The 14849-nt window shown below is 37.6% G+C and overlaps 4 protein-coding genes across 5 annotated transcripts; 3 read left to right on the top strand and 1 right to left on the bottom strand.

Moving 5' to 3' along the window:
* Positions 1-702: 702 nt before the first annotated feature.
* Positions 703-2298, top strand: LOC114533876 (tumor necrosis factor alpha-induced protein 8-like protein). 2 transcript variants are annotated; one of them, XM_028555498.1, is made up of 2 exons: positions 703-1048; positions 1215-2298. In XM_028555498.1, exon 2 carries the CDS (start codon positions 1232-1234, stop codon positions 1796-1798), a length of 567 nt encoding a protein of 188 aa, XP_028411299.1. In that variant the 5' UTR covers positions 703-1048; positions 1215-1231; the 3' UTR covers positions 1799-2298. The 2 variants fall into 2 exon arrangements, with proteins under 2 accessions (XP_028411299.1, XP_028411298.1); XM_028555497.1 differs by having other exon boundaries at positions 705-1041; positions 1215-2297.
* An 896-nt stretch (positions 2299-3194) lies between these two features.
* LOC114533874 (myb-like protein X) lies at positions 3195-4911 on the top strand. Its single transcript, XM_028555495.1, has 4 exons — positions 3195-3440; positions 3578-3730; positions 3806-3852; positions 3958-4911. Exons 1-4 carry the CDS (start codon positions 3256-3258, stop codon positions 4722-4724), a joined length of 1152 nt encoding a protein of 383 aa, XP_028411296.1. The 5' UTR covers positions 3195-3255; the 3' UTR covers positions 4725-4911.
* Positions 4912-4928: 17 nt separating this feature from the next.
* On the bottom strand, positions 4929-10408 carry LOC114533878 (dimethylglycine dehydrogenase, mitochondrial-like; the record flags this gene model as incomplete). The annotated part of the gene is made up of 15 exons (XM_028555499.1): positions 4929-5364; positions 5478-5612; positions 5683-5742; positions 5868-6025; positions 6209-6423; positions 6603-6766; positions 6859-7113; positions 7388-7599; positions 7847-8085; positions 8208-8433; positions 8620-8799; positions 8896-9085; positions 9188-9286; positions 9515-9677; positions 10212-10408. Coding segments are annotated over 15 exons (2712 nt in total), but the record flags the coding sequence as incomplete, so codon positions are not given.
* A 674-nt stretch (positions 10409-11082) lies between these two features.
* Positions 11083-14521, top strand: LOC114533873 (betaine--homocysteine S-methyltransferase 1-like). The gene is made up of 9 exons (XM_028555494.1): positions 11083-11206; positions 12053-12188; positions 12275-12390; positions 12494-12685; positions 12775-12922; positions 13119-13301; positions 13725-13855; positions 13964-14061; positions 14223-14521. Exons 1-9 carry the CDS (start codon positions 11195-11197, stop codon positions 14395-14397), a joined length of 1191 nt encoding a protein of 396 aa, XP_028411295.1. The 5' UTR covers positions 11083-11194; the 3' UTR covers positions 14398-14521.
* Positions 14522-14849: the final 328 nt, after the last annotated feature.

The raw sequence follows: 14849 nt of genomic DNA on the forward strand, positions 1-14849 counted from the left end.
ATAATACTAGGAAACACTGCATGTCCTCACTCTTCCTAAGAAGAGATGGACATATGTGGTTGAGGTGATTGAGGTTATCCAATCTTGATCAGAATTATCCTAGAATTACCCCAGAAATCGTTTGACATATCTCCTCATGACCATAAGAATCGCGCTCGCTATTTTAGTAAAAACTCAGATGAACCGCCCGCGCTAAATCAGTTTTAAAACAAAATCATTCACCGATTCTTAGATACCGTGAAATCAGTAACGGAAATTTCGTGCAACGACATCATATTGACGTAAACGATGTTCTTATCGTTGATCAGCAATAAATATCTTATCAGAAATGATGTCCAGCAATACTTCGTCCCACATTTTTATCTTGAGACTACTTTCTATTTCCAAACAGATTTTAAATTAAATCTATTAAAGACTGTCCCCGTGGCAACAGAGACAAAGAACAGGTGCATTTTGGGGCGCGACACCCTTAATAGAGGCCACATTATAAAACAACAAATATGCTATGAATATAATCGTTCTTGACTGTTTTATTGAATTTCGCGTTTTTGCTGTTTCAATATTTATACGTTGGGCAGTGCAAACAGTAAAAAAACGTTTCAGAAGGAATGAATGTATTATTTTTGCAAATTTCCCATCTGCGCGTGAGCACAAAGGCCCCCGTTGGGACATATGGCGGTATCAATTTCCTAATTTGGTGTCACATGACATACAAATGTTAATTTCACAACTGATGAATTCTTATTTTGAGAGCTAAGTGCGCATCGCGAGATTATTAGGCGATCTGATGTGCCTAACCAGTCCAATATTAGGCTCTTTAGACAGCGGAAGAGCTGTTTTGTGTCCTGCTTTGGTGTGGCGCCCAATGCGTTTCTTTCTCACGCTTTTGTAAAGAAATTTATGTTCCAATCGAACGCCTCACATTCTCGTCGTGTTTCGTGTGTCATTTATGTTGATTGCGGCTCAACTACGGATGATTTGAAGTGCTATCAGACTCGAATTTAACAAATAAGAAGTCTTATACGTAAAGTGGGAAACGAGGTGGGAAGTATGTCGTTTACTTTGTATAGTTTAGTCTGCCTATTTGGGCCACCCGCTCTGCATTTTACTGTCATTATAATGTACATATCTTTGCCGTGGAATAACAAACTCCCCCTTGCTGTTCGCTGATGTTTACTGATATTTCCTGATTAACACGCAGCCGTTTACTTTAGGAGTTGCTTAATACAACATGGCCGAATCTGGTAACTTTAGTTCAAAGCATTTCGCAATTCAGGCGCAGAAGAAAATATTGGGAAAATTGGCAAGCAAGAATGTGGCTAAAGTCTTTGTGGACGACACGACAAGCGGCTTATTCGACAACCTTTATACGGTCGCCAAGCGAGATACAGGGAATAAGAAAGAAGCTGAGAAGTTGCTCAAAGACCTGATCAAAATAGCAGTAAAGATTGGTGTGTTATACAGAAATAAGCAGTTCAGCGAGGCTGATATGAAAGCGGCAGAAGCATTTCGAAACCAATTCAAAACGACAGCCATGACTATAGTGAGTTTCCACGAGGTTGATTTTACATATGACCGCCAGTTCTTGACAAATTCACTATGCGAGGCGAAGAAATCTTTACATTCTCTGATCGATAGTCATCTTACGCAGAAATCACACGGCCGAGTCGATCATGTTTTTGACTATTTCTCGAACGGGGAGCTATTAGATAAACTGTTCCAGACAGACTCTTTTAAAGACGTACGTGGTGAAATAGCAGATGGACTTAATAATTTAATGGAACATGGGGATTTGTAACGACAATTTAAATCTAGATTTTAAAATAACTGTACCTATACGAAATTTCAATATTCCTTATAAAACCCTGAGGGACATTGCTGTTCGTTTGGCCGCTGTTGCAACACTTAAATACAGACAAAATATTACTAAGAAATATTCACAATTAGCATACAAACTGTGGGCAAATATTCAAATTTCATTTGCCTCTGTTTCATTAAAGTCTGGCGAGCAAGTATATATATTTTAACTTCAGTACGAAGACAAAAATGAAATCGTATTATTTCGAGATCTTTAAAAGGAATTAGAGTTTTAAAAGCGAAAGGCTCGCAAAAAGAGCTTTAAGGTCATATCAGTATTGTACATAAAGAGAGATAAAGAGGCTGATCAGTAAAATTTAAAAGTATAATGTAGTATATATAATCTTAGACCATATGGCAAATAATGTGCCGACTCTTAATTGATGCTTTAAATTTGTTCTAAAATTTTCGTTTTCGTTTTAATGGCATAAAGATTTATTCTAAAAACGTATTAATTTGTCATATTTTCTATGGCGTTCGCGTGTGTATGATAAATCACTTTGTCGCTTCTAAACATACTCAGATAAACTACAGTTTCCTGAAGAGGTGTTAATTGTTCCTTGAAAATTCAAAGGTGATGAATACCATTTATAATGCTATTATAGATTTTGGACAACTTTCAGTTCTCACGCGAGCTCCCGTCAACTTTTGTTACATTTTGTTTGGAAGCTTTTGTAACTGCCTGATATTTTGATATTTTTTGCTTTCGATTATCTCGAGTATTTATTGTAATGTATATTGGCCTTACGCAAAACTAATCCCTGAAGTTTATAATCCTTTAATCGCCAAGAACAAATGCTTTAATGTGCGATTTCATAGTCCACTATGCGCCTTCAAGTTTCAATTTCCTTATCCGCAACAGGTTTTATACAAGTCAAGTTTACACAAGGTGTTTACACAAAGCACGATTCAGGCATCATATCTGCGGCAGCACACAATGCATGTTTACACTTGCGGTTTAACTTCTCCTATTCGGCCATTTTGATGTGCTTTCCAAACAAAAAATTCATTTTGCGCAAGTATTTTATCATTTGTCAATCAGCAGTTCAGTTCATTGGTCAATGGTCACTGTATTGAAAATGAAAAACACAAACACGCGCCTGCATTTCCATTTTTTTCTGTATGATTCTCTTTTTGATTGACACAAACGAGTGCAAATAATATTTTAGTAAGATTATAGTTGGAATTATAGTCCACACAAGTCACAACCTCTGAAGTCTGGACTTTCATAAACACTAAACAGCAGCCATTTTGATACCAAGTGGTATACTAAAATGAAGTATCTCCAACCATACCATTTCAGCGCAGGCTCAAGTTGTCAAAATAAAGGACTAAAAATTTGTGGTTTTTTTAATACAATTTCTCCAAATTATTTTACAATAGTTTTCAAACTAAATCATGTCAAATAAGAACAAATTAAGCCGTGATTCATCCAGAAACACGGTTAAAGGAAACGATCACCCTGTTATGGAAGGCGGTTCAAATCTGCCAAGGCACGCTCAAAATTTTGACCTGGGTCTTGCTATGACTGTCTCAATTAGAAAGGACGATATTGAAAAAATTATGTCCATCCAGAATAAAAGGTTCGTATTTTAGTTTATTTATGAATAAATGTGAGCTCTGCCTTGCCACTGATTTAGAATAAAGAATGACTGTGCCTGTATTTCTGTATTTGGTGATCTATTTAAAACTATTAAATGATCAACATTACTTTTTGTAGCATCAAAAACTTTGCAAGAACCAACGAACTGCTTGGAAAGTTTAATGACTTCTCATCATCAAAGTATGATGTCTTACAACACATGTTTCTTCAACATACACGACTTTTGGTTGATCTTAAGAAAGACTTGACAAATGTCTTCTTAAGGATAAGGTATGACTGCATTTTACATTGGATGGTTTAGGAAGACATAAGTAAAACTTGAAATACTTCATTCATTCATTTTAGACGTCTCAAGGTAAGACTACAGAGACAATATCCTGAGTCCTTTGAAGGTGAGTGTTAAGACATAATTTGGCTGAAGTTTCGTTTCAATGGGGTTTCATCTTTTCTATGATACGTAATTGTAGTTTTGACGCATTTTAAATTTTCTTAAATAGCAACGTTTAATCTGCGAAAAGATCTTGAAGATCGTTTGGAAAAAGAAGAGGCAAGTGAACCAACTTATGGTACCAGTTCAAAAGAAAGAACTAAGAATAAGAAAGGGAAAAGCAAAACTAAGAATAATGAAAAAGAAAAAGACGAAGAGGAGAAAGGTATGAGTAAAACACAAAATAAAAACTCTGAGTTGGTTGATAGCAAAATTGTTGAGGGAAATGATGGTTTGAGCTCAAAAATTAAGGGTCCAGATGTTGATAATGATCAGGTTCAAATGCAAGACACTGTATTGCTTAACAATGCAGATAAAATCAGTGATTCAAAGCCTGATCATGGAAAAATACCTAAGACAAAATCAATTAAGAGAGAATTGTGTGCAATGGATAAAACACAATTTCCTGCAAATGTGGAAACCTGTGTTACAAGTGATATGATTGAATGTGAAGAAAGAGACAAAGATGAAACGTCTGGTACTGACGTTTGCACAAATGTGAAAGTAAATGAGAATGTAAGTGAGTGTCCTTGTGGGATTGAAGATAATGAAGATGGGATAAAGAGGGTAACTGAGGAATACAGGGATCATCAGAGGACCAATGACAAACCAGTCCAACAGGACTCAAATGACACTTCTTTTACTGGAGTGAAAGACTGTGATGAGGCATCAGATGTTGATAATGGGGATACTCATGTGATAGAAAAGGATCCTGAAGGGACTGTGAGGAATTCAAGCAATGCTGAAGATTGTGGGGATGTTAATGATGATTCCTGAAATCCGATAAGATTCGGATATTATGTTGAATGAAACTTTTAGGCGAGTTGTGGCAAAACATTCGCCAGTCATGTAATAGCATACGTAAATCCTTTTTTTAATTGACAAAATACATAAAAATTAATTGACGAATTATGAAACCCATTAAAATTAATTGCAAACATTGCATATTACTTAGGAACTAAATTCAAAATTTAAATATTTTTATTGAATTGGCTTACAATGCGTCTATATACAACATCATTTATATTGTTGCCTAATGCATATTTCTCTAAAGATAAATTGATTTTTCTACAAAAAAATATCCTATTCAACGATGAACGAATGTCGTCCGGTTTGATTCGTTCATTTCTCGCTTTTTTTCACAATAATTTACTGCTGTTTTCAAATCCTGCGGGATTGAGGGTCCTTCTTTCTGACTTTATTTTGACGCCTTTTTCTGTTCCTTCAACATTTTCCTATATCGAACTATTTCAATGTCGACCAAAGGATCGTTCTCCACTCTCGCTAGACATCGTTCACCCAGCAATTCCACCTCAACCTCTTGACCTTTCTCGCACAGCTCTATGGGAAGCAATGCGTATGCAACACTTCTTCTAACCTGCCAACCAAAACATCCTGAGGTCGTCACGCCAACAACCTGGAGAAAAAATGTTTTTAGTTCAATCCTGGGCTCATTCCTTCATATTCCAACATCGCCCCCCCCTGCTGGTGCTTCAATACAGGATAATACAGGATAGAAAATATCTCAACCTTTCCGTTATGCCAGACGGTTTCATCTCCCTCTGGGTCAACATCCGTTGTATCCACGGTCAAACAAACACATTTTCTTGTCAAACCTTCCTTTTCGATCTGCTTCAATGCTTCCTTCCCAATAAATTCTGTTGGCTGGAAAGATGTTAAATACATTTAGTTGAGATCTCCTAACGTAATGCAGTATATGTTTCATGTTGCTAACCTTGTCTAGTTTAATAAAGAAACCAAGACCGACTTCGAAAGGATTCGTGTCCATATTCATCTAAATAGAGAGGAACTATAGTGTTACTCCACCAATAACTACCATGAATTATATAATTAGAATATCGATTATATAATTAGAATATCAATTAGGGATGAATTATTCGATATGATTGTATCAATTACCTCGCTCCCCCATGCACGAAATCCTTTTTCAACTCTCATACTAGTCATGGCGTATGTACCAAAGTCTCCTATGCCATATTCCTCACCAGCCTTCATAAGGGCGTCATACAAAGCTTCTAACTGATCCATTTGACAGTACAGCTCCCAGCCCAACTCCCCTGGGGCAAGAAGATTGTATATTGTATTGTATAAATACCTCCAGTACCACCGAACGAAAAGCTCGACAAAAAAAATGGTTCTTACTGGATACACCAGGAATATAGTTTGGAAGTAGACCTTGGACCCTTGGTAGTCTAAATAAGGTTAGTAAAGTTTCAAACATTCAGTAATTCAGATTGTACCTGTGTATGACAATCGTAACGCCTTCACTTGAATACCAGCAATATCAATGTCTTTGACTGTTAGAAACTTGAATTTTCCATGGCTCATGTCCGTGTCGGTGAGTTTACTTAAGACTTCTCTAGAGCGAGGGCCTGCGATACCCAGAGTTCCAATATCATCCGTGACGTTGGTAATCGTAACATCTGTGTATTGGCGGGCGTGGTCGTTCAACCATCTGGAAGTTAGGACAGATTGACGTGGGATGCAAGGTTGAGATGATATGGACACGTAATAAGAAGAGATGAAGGAGAGCTGGTCAGGGATAATATGAAATGAAGAGATCTGAAGAAGATGTGAGGTGGTATAGACATTGCAGAGAAGATGAGGGAAGCAAGGTTGAGATGATATGGACACGTAATAAGAAGAGATGAAGGAGAGCTGGTCAGAGATATTATGAAATGAAGAGATCTGAAGAAGATGTGAGGTGGTAGACATTGCAGAGAAGATGAGGTGATCGTCAATTCAGCATAGACTCTGCCACTTGGTGTAATCAGATGACTTATGTTCGTTGATCCAACCTGATAACAGAAAAAGACAAGACCTTTCATTCATGAGGACAAAACTTTGCAGAAGCGTACGGACCGATCGTATGGATATGATCTTAACAAACCTTTGGTAATTTATTGGCAACCATATAGTCCAAGAATTCCGTCGCTTGAGAACCAGTGATTTCAAATTTCCCGAAAGGAGTAAGGTCAATCACACCAACTTTGTTCAGAACAAGTTCACATTCTCGTCCAACTGGTTCAAACCAGTTTGTACGTCGGAAACTTGGCTCATATCCGCCCTCACCAGGTTGTGAAAACCAGTTTGGTTGCTCCCAGCCAGCATGGACTCCCATCTCAGCTCCTTTTAAAACCAGTTTCTGTAAAAAAGTTATACTCATGGTAATGACATTGTTACTACACTGGGAGTGTCGCCGTCAAACATGAAACATATCCTTCATCTTTGTACAAGGGTATAAATGATTGATTGATCCTTTCCTTTTATTTACATGCAAGAAATGCTCTTCTTGTTCCACTATTTTTCTCATATGCTTGTCATGCTTGTCTAATATTGCCCTAGACCTCAGGCTCTACCAAACAACTATATCTAATTGTTACTTGAGATAAAAATGTTCTAATATATAATGCCCATACATCATAAATTGGATTAATCCTCATCTCACGACCGTACGGCCGTTCCTCCTTCGGAAAAACTAAGATGTTGTTAAAACCATAGGTTTCACGACATTTTTCATGGACATATTCCTTCGTTGTCCATTTTCCGTATCGTCCAGGGTCGTTATCACTCATTTCATGAAGCGGTTCACCGTGAATCATCCAGTGTGTCAGATATCGTGCAAAACCAGCTTTAGGAAAGAAGAATATTATAGTTAGACGAGTACTGATTTAGTTGAATGTGGGGATCCAGTATAGATGGTATTCTACAGTATGTACATTACCATGAATCAAATGGATGAAAAATATATCATGCTGATCCAATGGTATAGGATCCAACCGTAACCAATATTAACCAATACAGTAACAATTACATTGGTTACATATATAACCAATACAGTAACCATTATTTAACCTCACAGAACTCAGCTACCATACCAGAGTGAATAATACCATATCCAGATCCTGTTGCTAACCAATAGTTGTAGACTTCATGGGAAGGTCCTAGCAAGCCTACCACATCTGGGGTGTATGTAATAGGACCTGCAACAACACTTGCTATTTCAGCAGTTTTCAACACAGGAATCATGTCCATTGCTGCTTCAATATGTTCACTGAGTCGGTCCAAATCACTCTCAAAAAGTTCTTTGCCAAAGTTTGGAGGCACTCCATCCCACCTAGTCATGAGAAATATATTTAAAATTGTTGGGTTATGATTGCACAACTTGTCTCAGTGTGGTTACAGTAGCTTAGATTTTTCTTATGGGAAAATAAGATTAACTTAATAAGATTATTTTACCAATCATCTTGTAGCCTCATCTTCTCAACTGACTCATAGGGTCCTATTAGGATCCCCTGTCGCTCCTGTCTCCCATAATAACCACCTTCCAAGTCTCTAATGACAGGCAGCTCTTTCTCAAGAGCTTCTACCTCAGGAATGGTGGTTGTAACCATATACTGATGGTGTATTGGACACAGTGGATGTTCCACACCAACCATTTTCCCTATTTCTCGTGACCAGAAACCTGGAAATAATAGATCATCATTGTCTCTGTCAGACAAACAAGGGTTACAAATTAAGAAATGATAGCAATGGCATGCTTAAAAGTATGGAGAATATGGTAGAATCACAGATGGAGATCATGTGATTACAAACTCCATCCCTGAATAACAACTTTGTGATGGCTTGCAGTGAGTTCTGGTCTCCTTACCGGCAGCATTCACAATACGTTTAGCATGAATTGTTCCATGATCAGTTTCAACATCCCACTCTCCATTTTCCCTCTGATTAAGGCCTCTCACTGGAGCTGGCATGTAAAACTCAGCCCCATATTTACGTGCACCAATGGCAAAGGCATGAGAAAGCGAATATGGGTCTACATGTCCATCACCTGAAATACAATTTACATCATTCTAGACTGGTACATGACTTATTTGTATATTATAATGTAAACACAATGGAATAAAAAGTAAGTTATCACCCTCACCTGGATTATACAATGCAGCAAGGATGTTATTCATGTTTAACAATGGATGAAGTTCTGCAATCTTGTCTGGACCAATCAGATATTGCTCTGCTTCCCGGCAACCCTGACGTGCCATTTGATATCTCAGTTCATCCACACGCTGGGGAATACAGGCTAGCCTTAATGTACCTGGATCATGCCATCCAATTTCCTGTTTAAAATAAGAAAATGTGCTTGTGAAGAAGACCAAATGAATGAGATCATTTCTGGCAAATGAAAAGAGGAATCAAAAGCATCAAGGAACAACAATTACCTGTCCTGTTTCTTCCTCAAGTGTTTTAAACAACTGCACGCTGTAGTAATGAACTTTCTTCAGGTTAATACCAGCATTGAATGTTGTTGTTAGACCAGCCTAAATTTTGGAAGGTGTATAACAGGCAAGGCCAGTGAAATGATGGAAGGGGAAGTAGAGGAAAGATACTCAGGATTGGGGCACTGTAAGTGGTGGATGCAAGCCTCAAGAGAGGGTGTTAACCTCCAAAATATGACATGCTTTGGACCCATTATTAGGTGCCACTGCTTTAGTCACAGGGGAACAGACAGTTTGCTTCCATTGTGATCATTCCAGACATCAACTTACTGCATGCCAGGTTGAGCCGGCAGTCAACTCTGTTTTCTCCAGTAATACAACATCTTTCATTCCAGCTTTCGCTAGATGATACGCAATGCTGGTACCCATAATTCCCCCTCCAATAATAACACATTCTGATGTCTCCTTCAATCTCTTGTTTAGTTTTGGAGCCCTTTATCGAGTTATTGAAAAACATTTTAGGCATCCAATACACACAGCATGGTTAAATACCATAAACATTGAACTACCTCAGGATTTCATATAAGATTTTCTTATTCACTTATTGTGGGACATATTTAAATATACTCCACATTGCACATGCACAGTCAAGACGCAAGCACCACAAGCATGGTGACAGAGGATTCTATACATATATTACGGATGTGAGATTTGGTTTGCTAAACACAGCACCATGCATTTTCACAAAACATATGATCTGTGTGGTCATTGTTCATATAACTCAATGTGGATGCATTTCTCGCATTTGCTGGATATGAATGAAAAAGACAGAAACAGAGCAAGAAAAACTTCTTTCCAGGGGGGGGGAGTTGCTCACGGCTGTCTTCATGACTTCATATACTTTCAAATCATTACCACCCCCTGATTAACTTAATTGATATGCCACAATATATGTTTATATATTTGAAAGCAAAAGGCTCGAGTTGCATGACTATTAAAGTTCATAATTTAAGTGATTCGTACAAACCCATTTGTGCTATACGATCGCGTGTCTTTCAATGCAAAACTGTGTCGAAAACTAAGTGCACAAGCGTTTGCATGCGCTGATATTTGTGCTAACGAATTTCCTCCTAAGGAAGGCACCTGCAGCAAAGATCGCCGTATTTTTTGAGGCCATTTTGTGTGGCTTGAAAGATCTTTGTATCGTTCGATTATAACCCCTGGTCACAGATTAATACAGCGGCCGTCTTGCACAATAACAATCAGGTTTGTTTATCTTCGGACCGGAAATTCTTGTTTGACAAGAATGAGCGGTGTGGCTGAGGCGTGGTGTGGATTAGATTAGGATACTCATAGTCAAGGTCAATAAATAATAAGTACATTAGTACTATTGCAAGAGTAAAATCTATAGAGGATGAAAAACTCATGTTATCCTGTTGTTTTATCTTAGTAGTTTGATTTTTGGGCAAATGAATACTTGAAGGCTAACATAGCCAATAATTATTTCTCAAATGAACTTGAAGTTGTGCAATGTGCAAGGAGGATACAAAATGGCCTGATTCTCACAAAACCTGTTTAATTCTACCGATTCTGGTCATTGTTTATTGATGTTGATTGTTCATATCAATTAACTACAGAAGGGTGTATATATATTTCATTGTTTATATCAAGTTTCCTTACGCGCACTTCTGGCTTCTGGCATTGCATTGTAAACGTCTCAAAGATTCAAACTTATGATTACTAATATCTCCTTCCGCGCAATTTTTTGTCAAAAACCATACAATTAAATTAAAATAATAGGCGTGAATATCCGTAAATAGTTGTAAAATTTAGTATGGAATATCCAGATGCGTAATCATGCGTTACAACTTCTACCGACCAGACAAACCTGTTTTGCAAGACTGGTTCCTTGTGTTGTGACCGTGAATTATAAAAGAACGCACAGTATTGCTTCATGTGGTTTCTCTAGCTGTTTTGGGCGACGTTTCTCTGCTGATCTGAGCTACAATTATGTCGGAAAAAGTGAGTATGACATATTTTGTTATCTTGTTTTCACGTAGTGAACGTCTTGTGCCTTTATCTTGCATGTAGCTGATGTAAAACATGAGAGATGTACAAATGTACATATTAGGGCTTAGCATAACCTCGTGTTCTTAAGAAAGATTAGGCAATAGAAGAGACAGCCTAAAAGCTAGAATTTTGCAATCTATTTTATAAAATTATTGTTCAATCGATCTGCCTTTTAAAATGCATGTTAAGGCATTGATTTGTATAAAGGAAATCAATATGTTATGTACGATATTTTTAAAACGACACGTGTAATAAATCCTCAGGTGGGATTTATCTTTTGATTTAGCTGAACTAACACACATGGTATTGCACCTCCTAGTTTTGCTTTGCATCTTTTAGTTCAGCGTTTCTCCTAGTTTTACAGAGCGTCGTCAACAATTTAATTGGCATATATTATAAAAAAGCCCAAGGCTATAGTTGTTTCGAGAATAAAAACCCTGGCTTGCGAGCTTGCTATTTTCAGTATTTTTAATTGCATTTTAACGAAGTGAAATACCAAAAGTCTTTGTATTGAAATATCTTTTCAAGGACGTTATTCTAAAGTTTTTTACAACACATTCGGTTGGGTTGTGTTATGGTTGGACATATAATTTATGCATATGTAGATAAATTATGACACATAACTTATGCATATGTGGATAAATTATACCATAGTATGCATTAAATACGTGTCAACTTGCATAAATTGCTCTCACAATATCTACTTGTATATTGGTATTAACTTTACTTTAATATGGTATATAGATTTCTATGTATTTGTTTTCCAATAACACATGGAAATATTACTTACTTTTCTAGAAAGGTATTCTTGAACGTTTGAATGGAGGTGAGATGGTCATCGGAGATGGTGGTTTTGTGTTCGCATTAGAAAAGAGAGGTTATGTGAAGGCAGGACCATGGACCCCGGAGGCATCTGTTGAGCACCCTGAAGCTGGTATGACTAAATGATACATAGATCGACTTATCAGTCCATAAATATGTTTCTTTAGCTGGATATTAACCATTGTATCTATTGTATAGTGCTTCAGCTACACAGAGAATTCTGTCGTGCTGGTGCTGATATTGCTCAAGCATTCACATTTTATGCCAGCGAGGACAAACTTGAGAATCGTGGCAATGAAGCAGGAAAAATAGGGGTTTGTCAAAAGCTTAAATATGATGTTTTCTTTTTGTATATTTTACTAGTCAAAAAAACACACAAGAAGCTTGCTAATTGTTGGTTTTGTTTCAAAATTTTAGTGTACCTCAGTGAACCAAGCTTCATGTGATCTTGCTAAGCAAGTTTCAAAAGAATTTGGCTGCCTCTGGCTTGGTGGGGTCTGTCAAACTCCAACATACTTGAGTGAAGGAAGCAAAGAAAAAGTCCAGGAAGAATTTCGAAAACAAACCAAGGTTTTTGTTGAGAATAAGGCTGACTTTTTGCTAGCCGAGGTGAGAAACCTTTATGTAATAATCGAGAACTTTCATGTCCACAAAATTTTATCAACTAACAAGTATTGAATTTCTTTCTGTTCATGAAGTATTTTGAGCATGTTGAAGAAGCGGTTTGGGCAGTTGAAGTCCTTAAAGAGACTGGTCTTCCTGTTGCTGCATCTCTATGTATTGGACCGGATGGTGATGTTCATGGTGTACCAACTGGTGAATGTGCTGTGCGTCTAGTCAAAGCTGGTGAGTATTTAGTTTGATACAAGTTAGGTTGTGTATCCTGCAACCTCAATTAGTAGTCCAGTTCACAGGCTAACTTCACATATTTCTCAACCTTGAAACACCATCCTGGATCAAAACTGCTGATAGAAGATCACCCTTCCTTAGCACAAATACCTGAAGAAGATTTAGAATATAACAATGTTTCCTTGCTCTCCAGGTGCGGACATTGTCGGTATCAACTGTCATTTTGATCCCTTCGTATGTCTACAAGCTGTGAAGAAGATGAAGGAGGGTTTAAATGCAGCTGGATTGAAAGCTCATCTCATGGTACAACCACTGGGGTATCACACACCTGACTGTGGCAGGCAGGGCTTCATTGATCTGCCAGAGTTTCCTTTTGGTAATTACCTCCCCATAAAAATCTCTTAGTATATCATCTCTTCTGTCATTAAAATTTCACTTAACTCTTCTTCTGTCATATCAAGTTCCCTCTTATCTCTTCTGTCACCAAGATTCCTGTTCTGTCATCTCTTAATCTTCAACCATCAAGATTTCTGTCCTCTCCTCTTCTGTCATCAAGATATCCGTTCTGTCATTTCTTCTACCATCAAGATTCCAGTCATCTCTTTTTCTGTCACCAAGATTCCTGTTTGGTCATCTCTTAATCTTCAACTATCAAGATTTCTGTCCTCTTCTGTCACCAAGATTCCTGTTCTGTCATCTCTTCTTCTTTCATCACGATTCCTGTCATCATTTCATCTGTTAACAATATTCGCATCATCTCCTCTGTCATATCAAGTTTCCTGTCATCCCTTCTTTCCAGCCCTTGAACCACGTATTCTCACCAGATGGGATATGCACAAATACGCTCGGGAAGCTTACGATCTAGGAGTTCGATACATTGGAGGATGCTGCGGCTTTGAACCGTATCACATTCGTGCCATCTCCCAGGAGGTGAGAAGAACTACCATGACTTCACGTTAGAATTAAAGCTTAAACATCCTGGGAAGTGTTTGAGATTTATGCGTGACAAAAAGGAAATGAATTGCGCTTGTGTTCTAGCTTGCAAAGGAACGCGGTCGAGAGTGCATTGGAGCTGAAAAACACGAAGAATGGGGGACAAGTTTAAGGTATCACACGAAACCTTGGGTTCGAGCAAGGTATGAGAACTGTTTCAGAATTATTTCAATTCTTCAAGCTTTATGCTACAAGATCATTTCTGTCTAATAAAGTTATTCATGTATTCTACTGTGATTTTCTGATAAACTCCTGGTGTTTGTGTGTGAATGTGTTTTAAAATTTGCTCGCTTCTACCCTCCAGAGCTGGACGTGAATATTGGGAAAAACTGGAGCCTGCCACTGGTCGACCCTACTCGAAATCATTGGCTCATCCTGACAACTGGAAGGTGACAAGAGGCCATGAACTTTTACAACAGCACATTGAACCAACCTCGGAGAAGGAACAAACCGATGTGAAGTCTTTCAGAAAAGGATAGACGAAGAAACTATTGAGAACTTTTCTTTGAAGAGTTTTGATAATATGTGTTTTTCAATTTGGGGGTATCTAAAATGCCACTATCATGTAGTAATTTCACTGATATAATCAAATAAAAGTTCTTTCATAAATCGTTTCTCATATATATCGTATTTGACGCTTAAACCTTTTTCAAAACATTGTTGTGTAGCGAGTTGATGTTGAAAGTTGTTTCGTGTAGCATTACCTTAAGAGAAAGTGGGTGCTGCAACAGTTGTTGATCCACGAAGAAATTAAAGAAATAGACGAAGAATATTTTTCCTGTGGGCTATGATTTATAAAATCACTGCATAACTATAAAATAGTTCAAAGTTAACGAAAAAGGTGCGTTCCAATATAACCACGATGTAGCAGATATTCATAGAACTTTCATCAATATTTGTGGTAACCTCGTTCCCAGAGAAACAAGGTTGT

Source organism: Dendronephthya gigantea, unplaced genomic scaffold (assembly GCF_004324835.1).
Source record: "Dendronephthya gigantea isolate DGI-Jeju-01 unplaced genomic scaffold, DenGig_1.0 000095F, whole genome shotgun sequence".
In the NCBI taxonomy this organism is placed as follows: Eukaryota; Metazoa; Cnidaria; class Anthozoa; order Malacalcyonacea; family Nephtheidae; genus Dendronephthya; species Dendronephthya gigantea.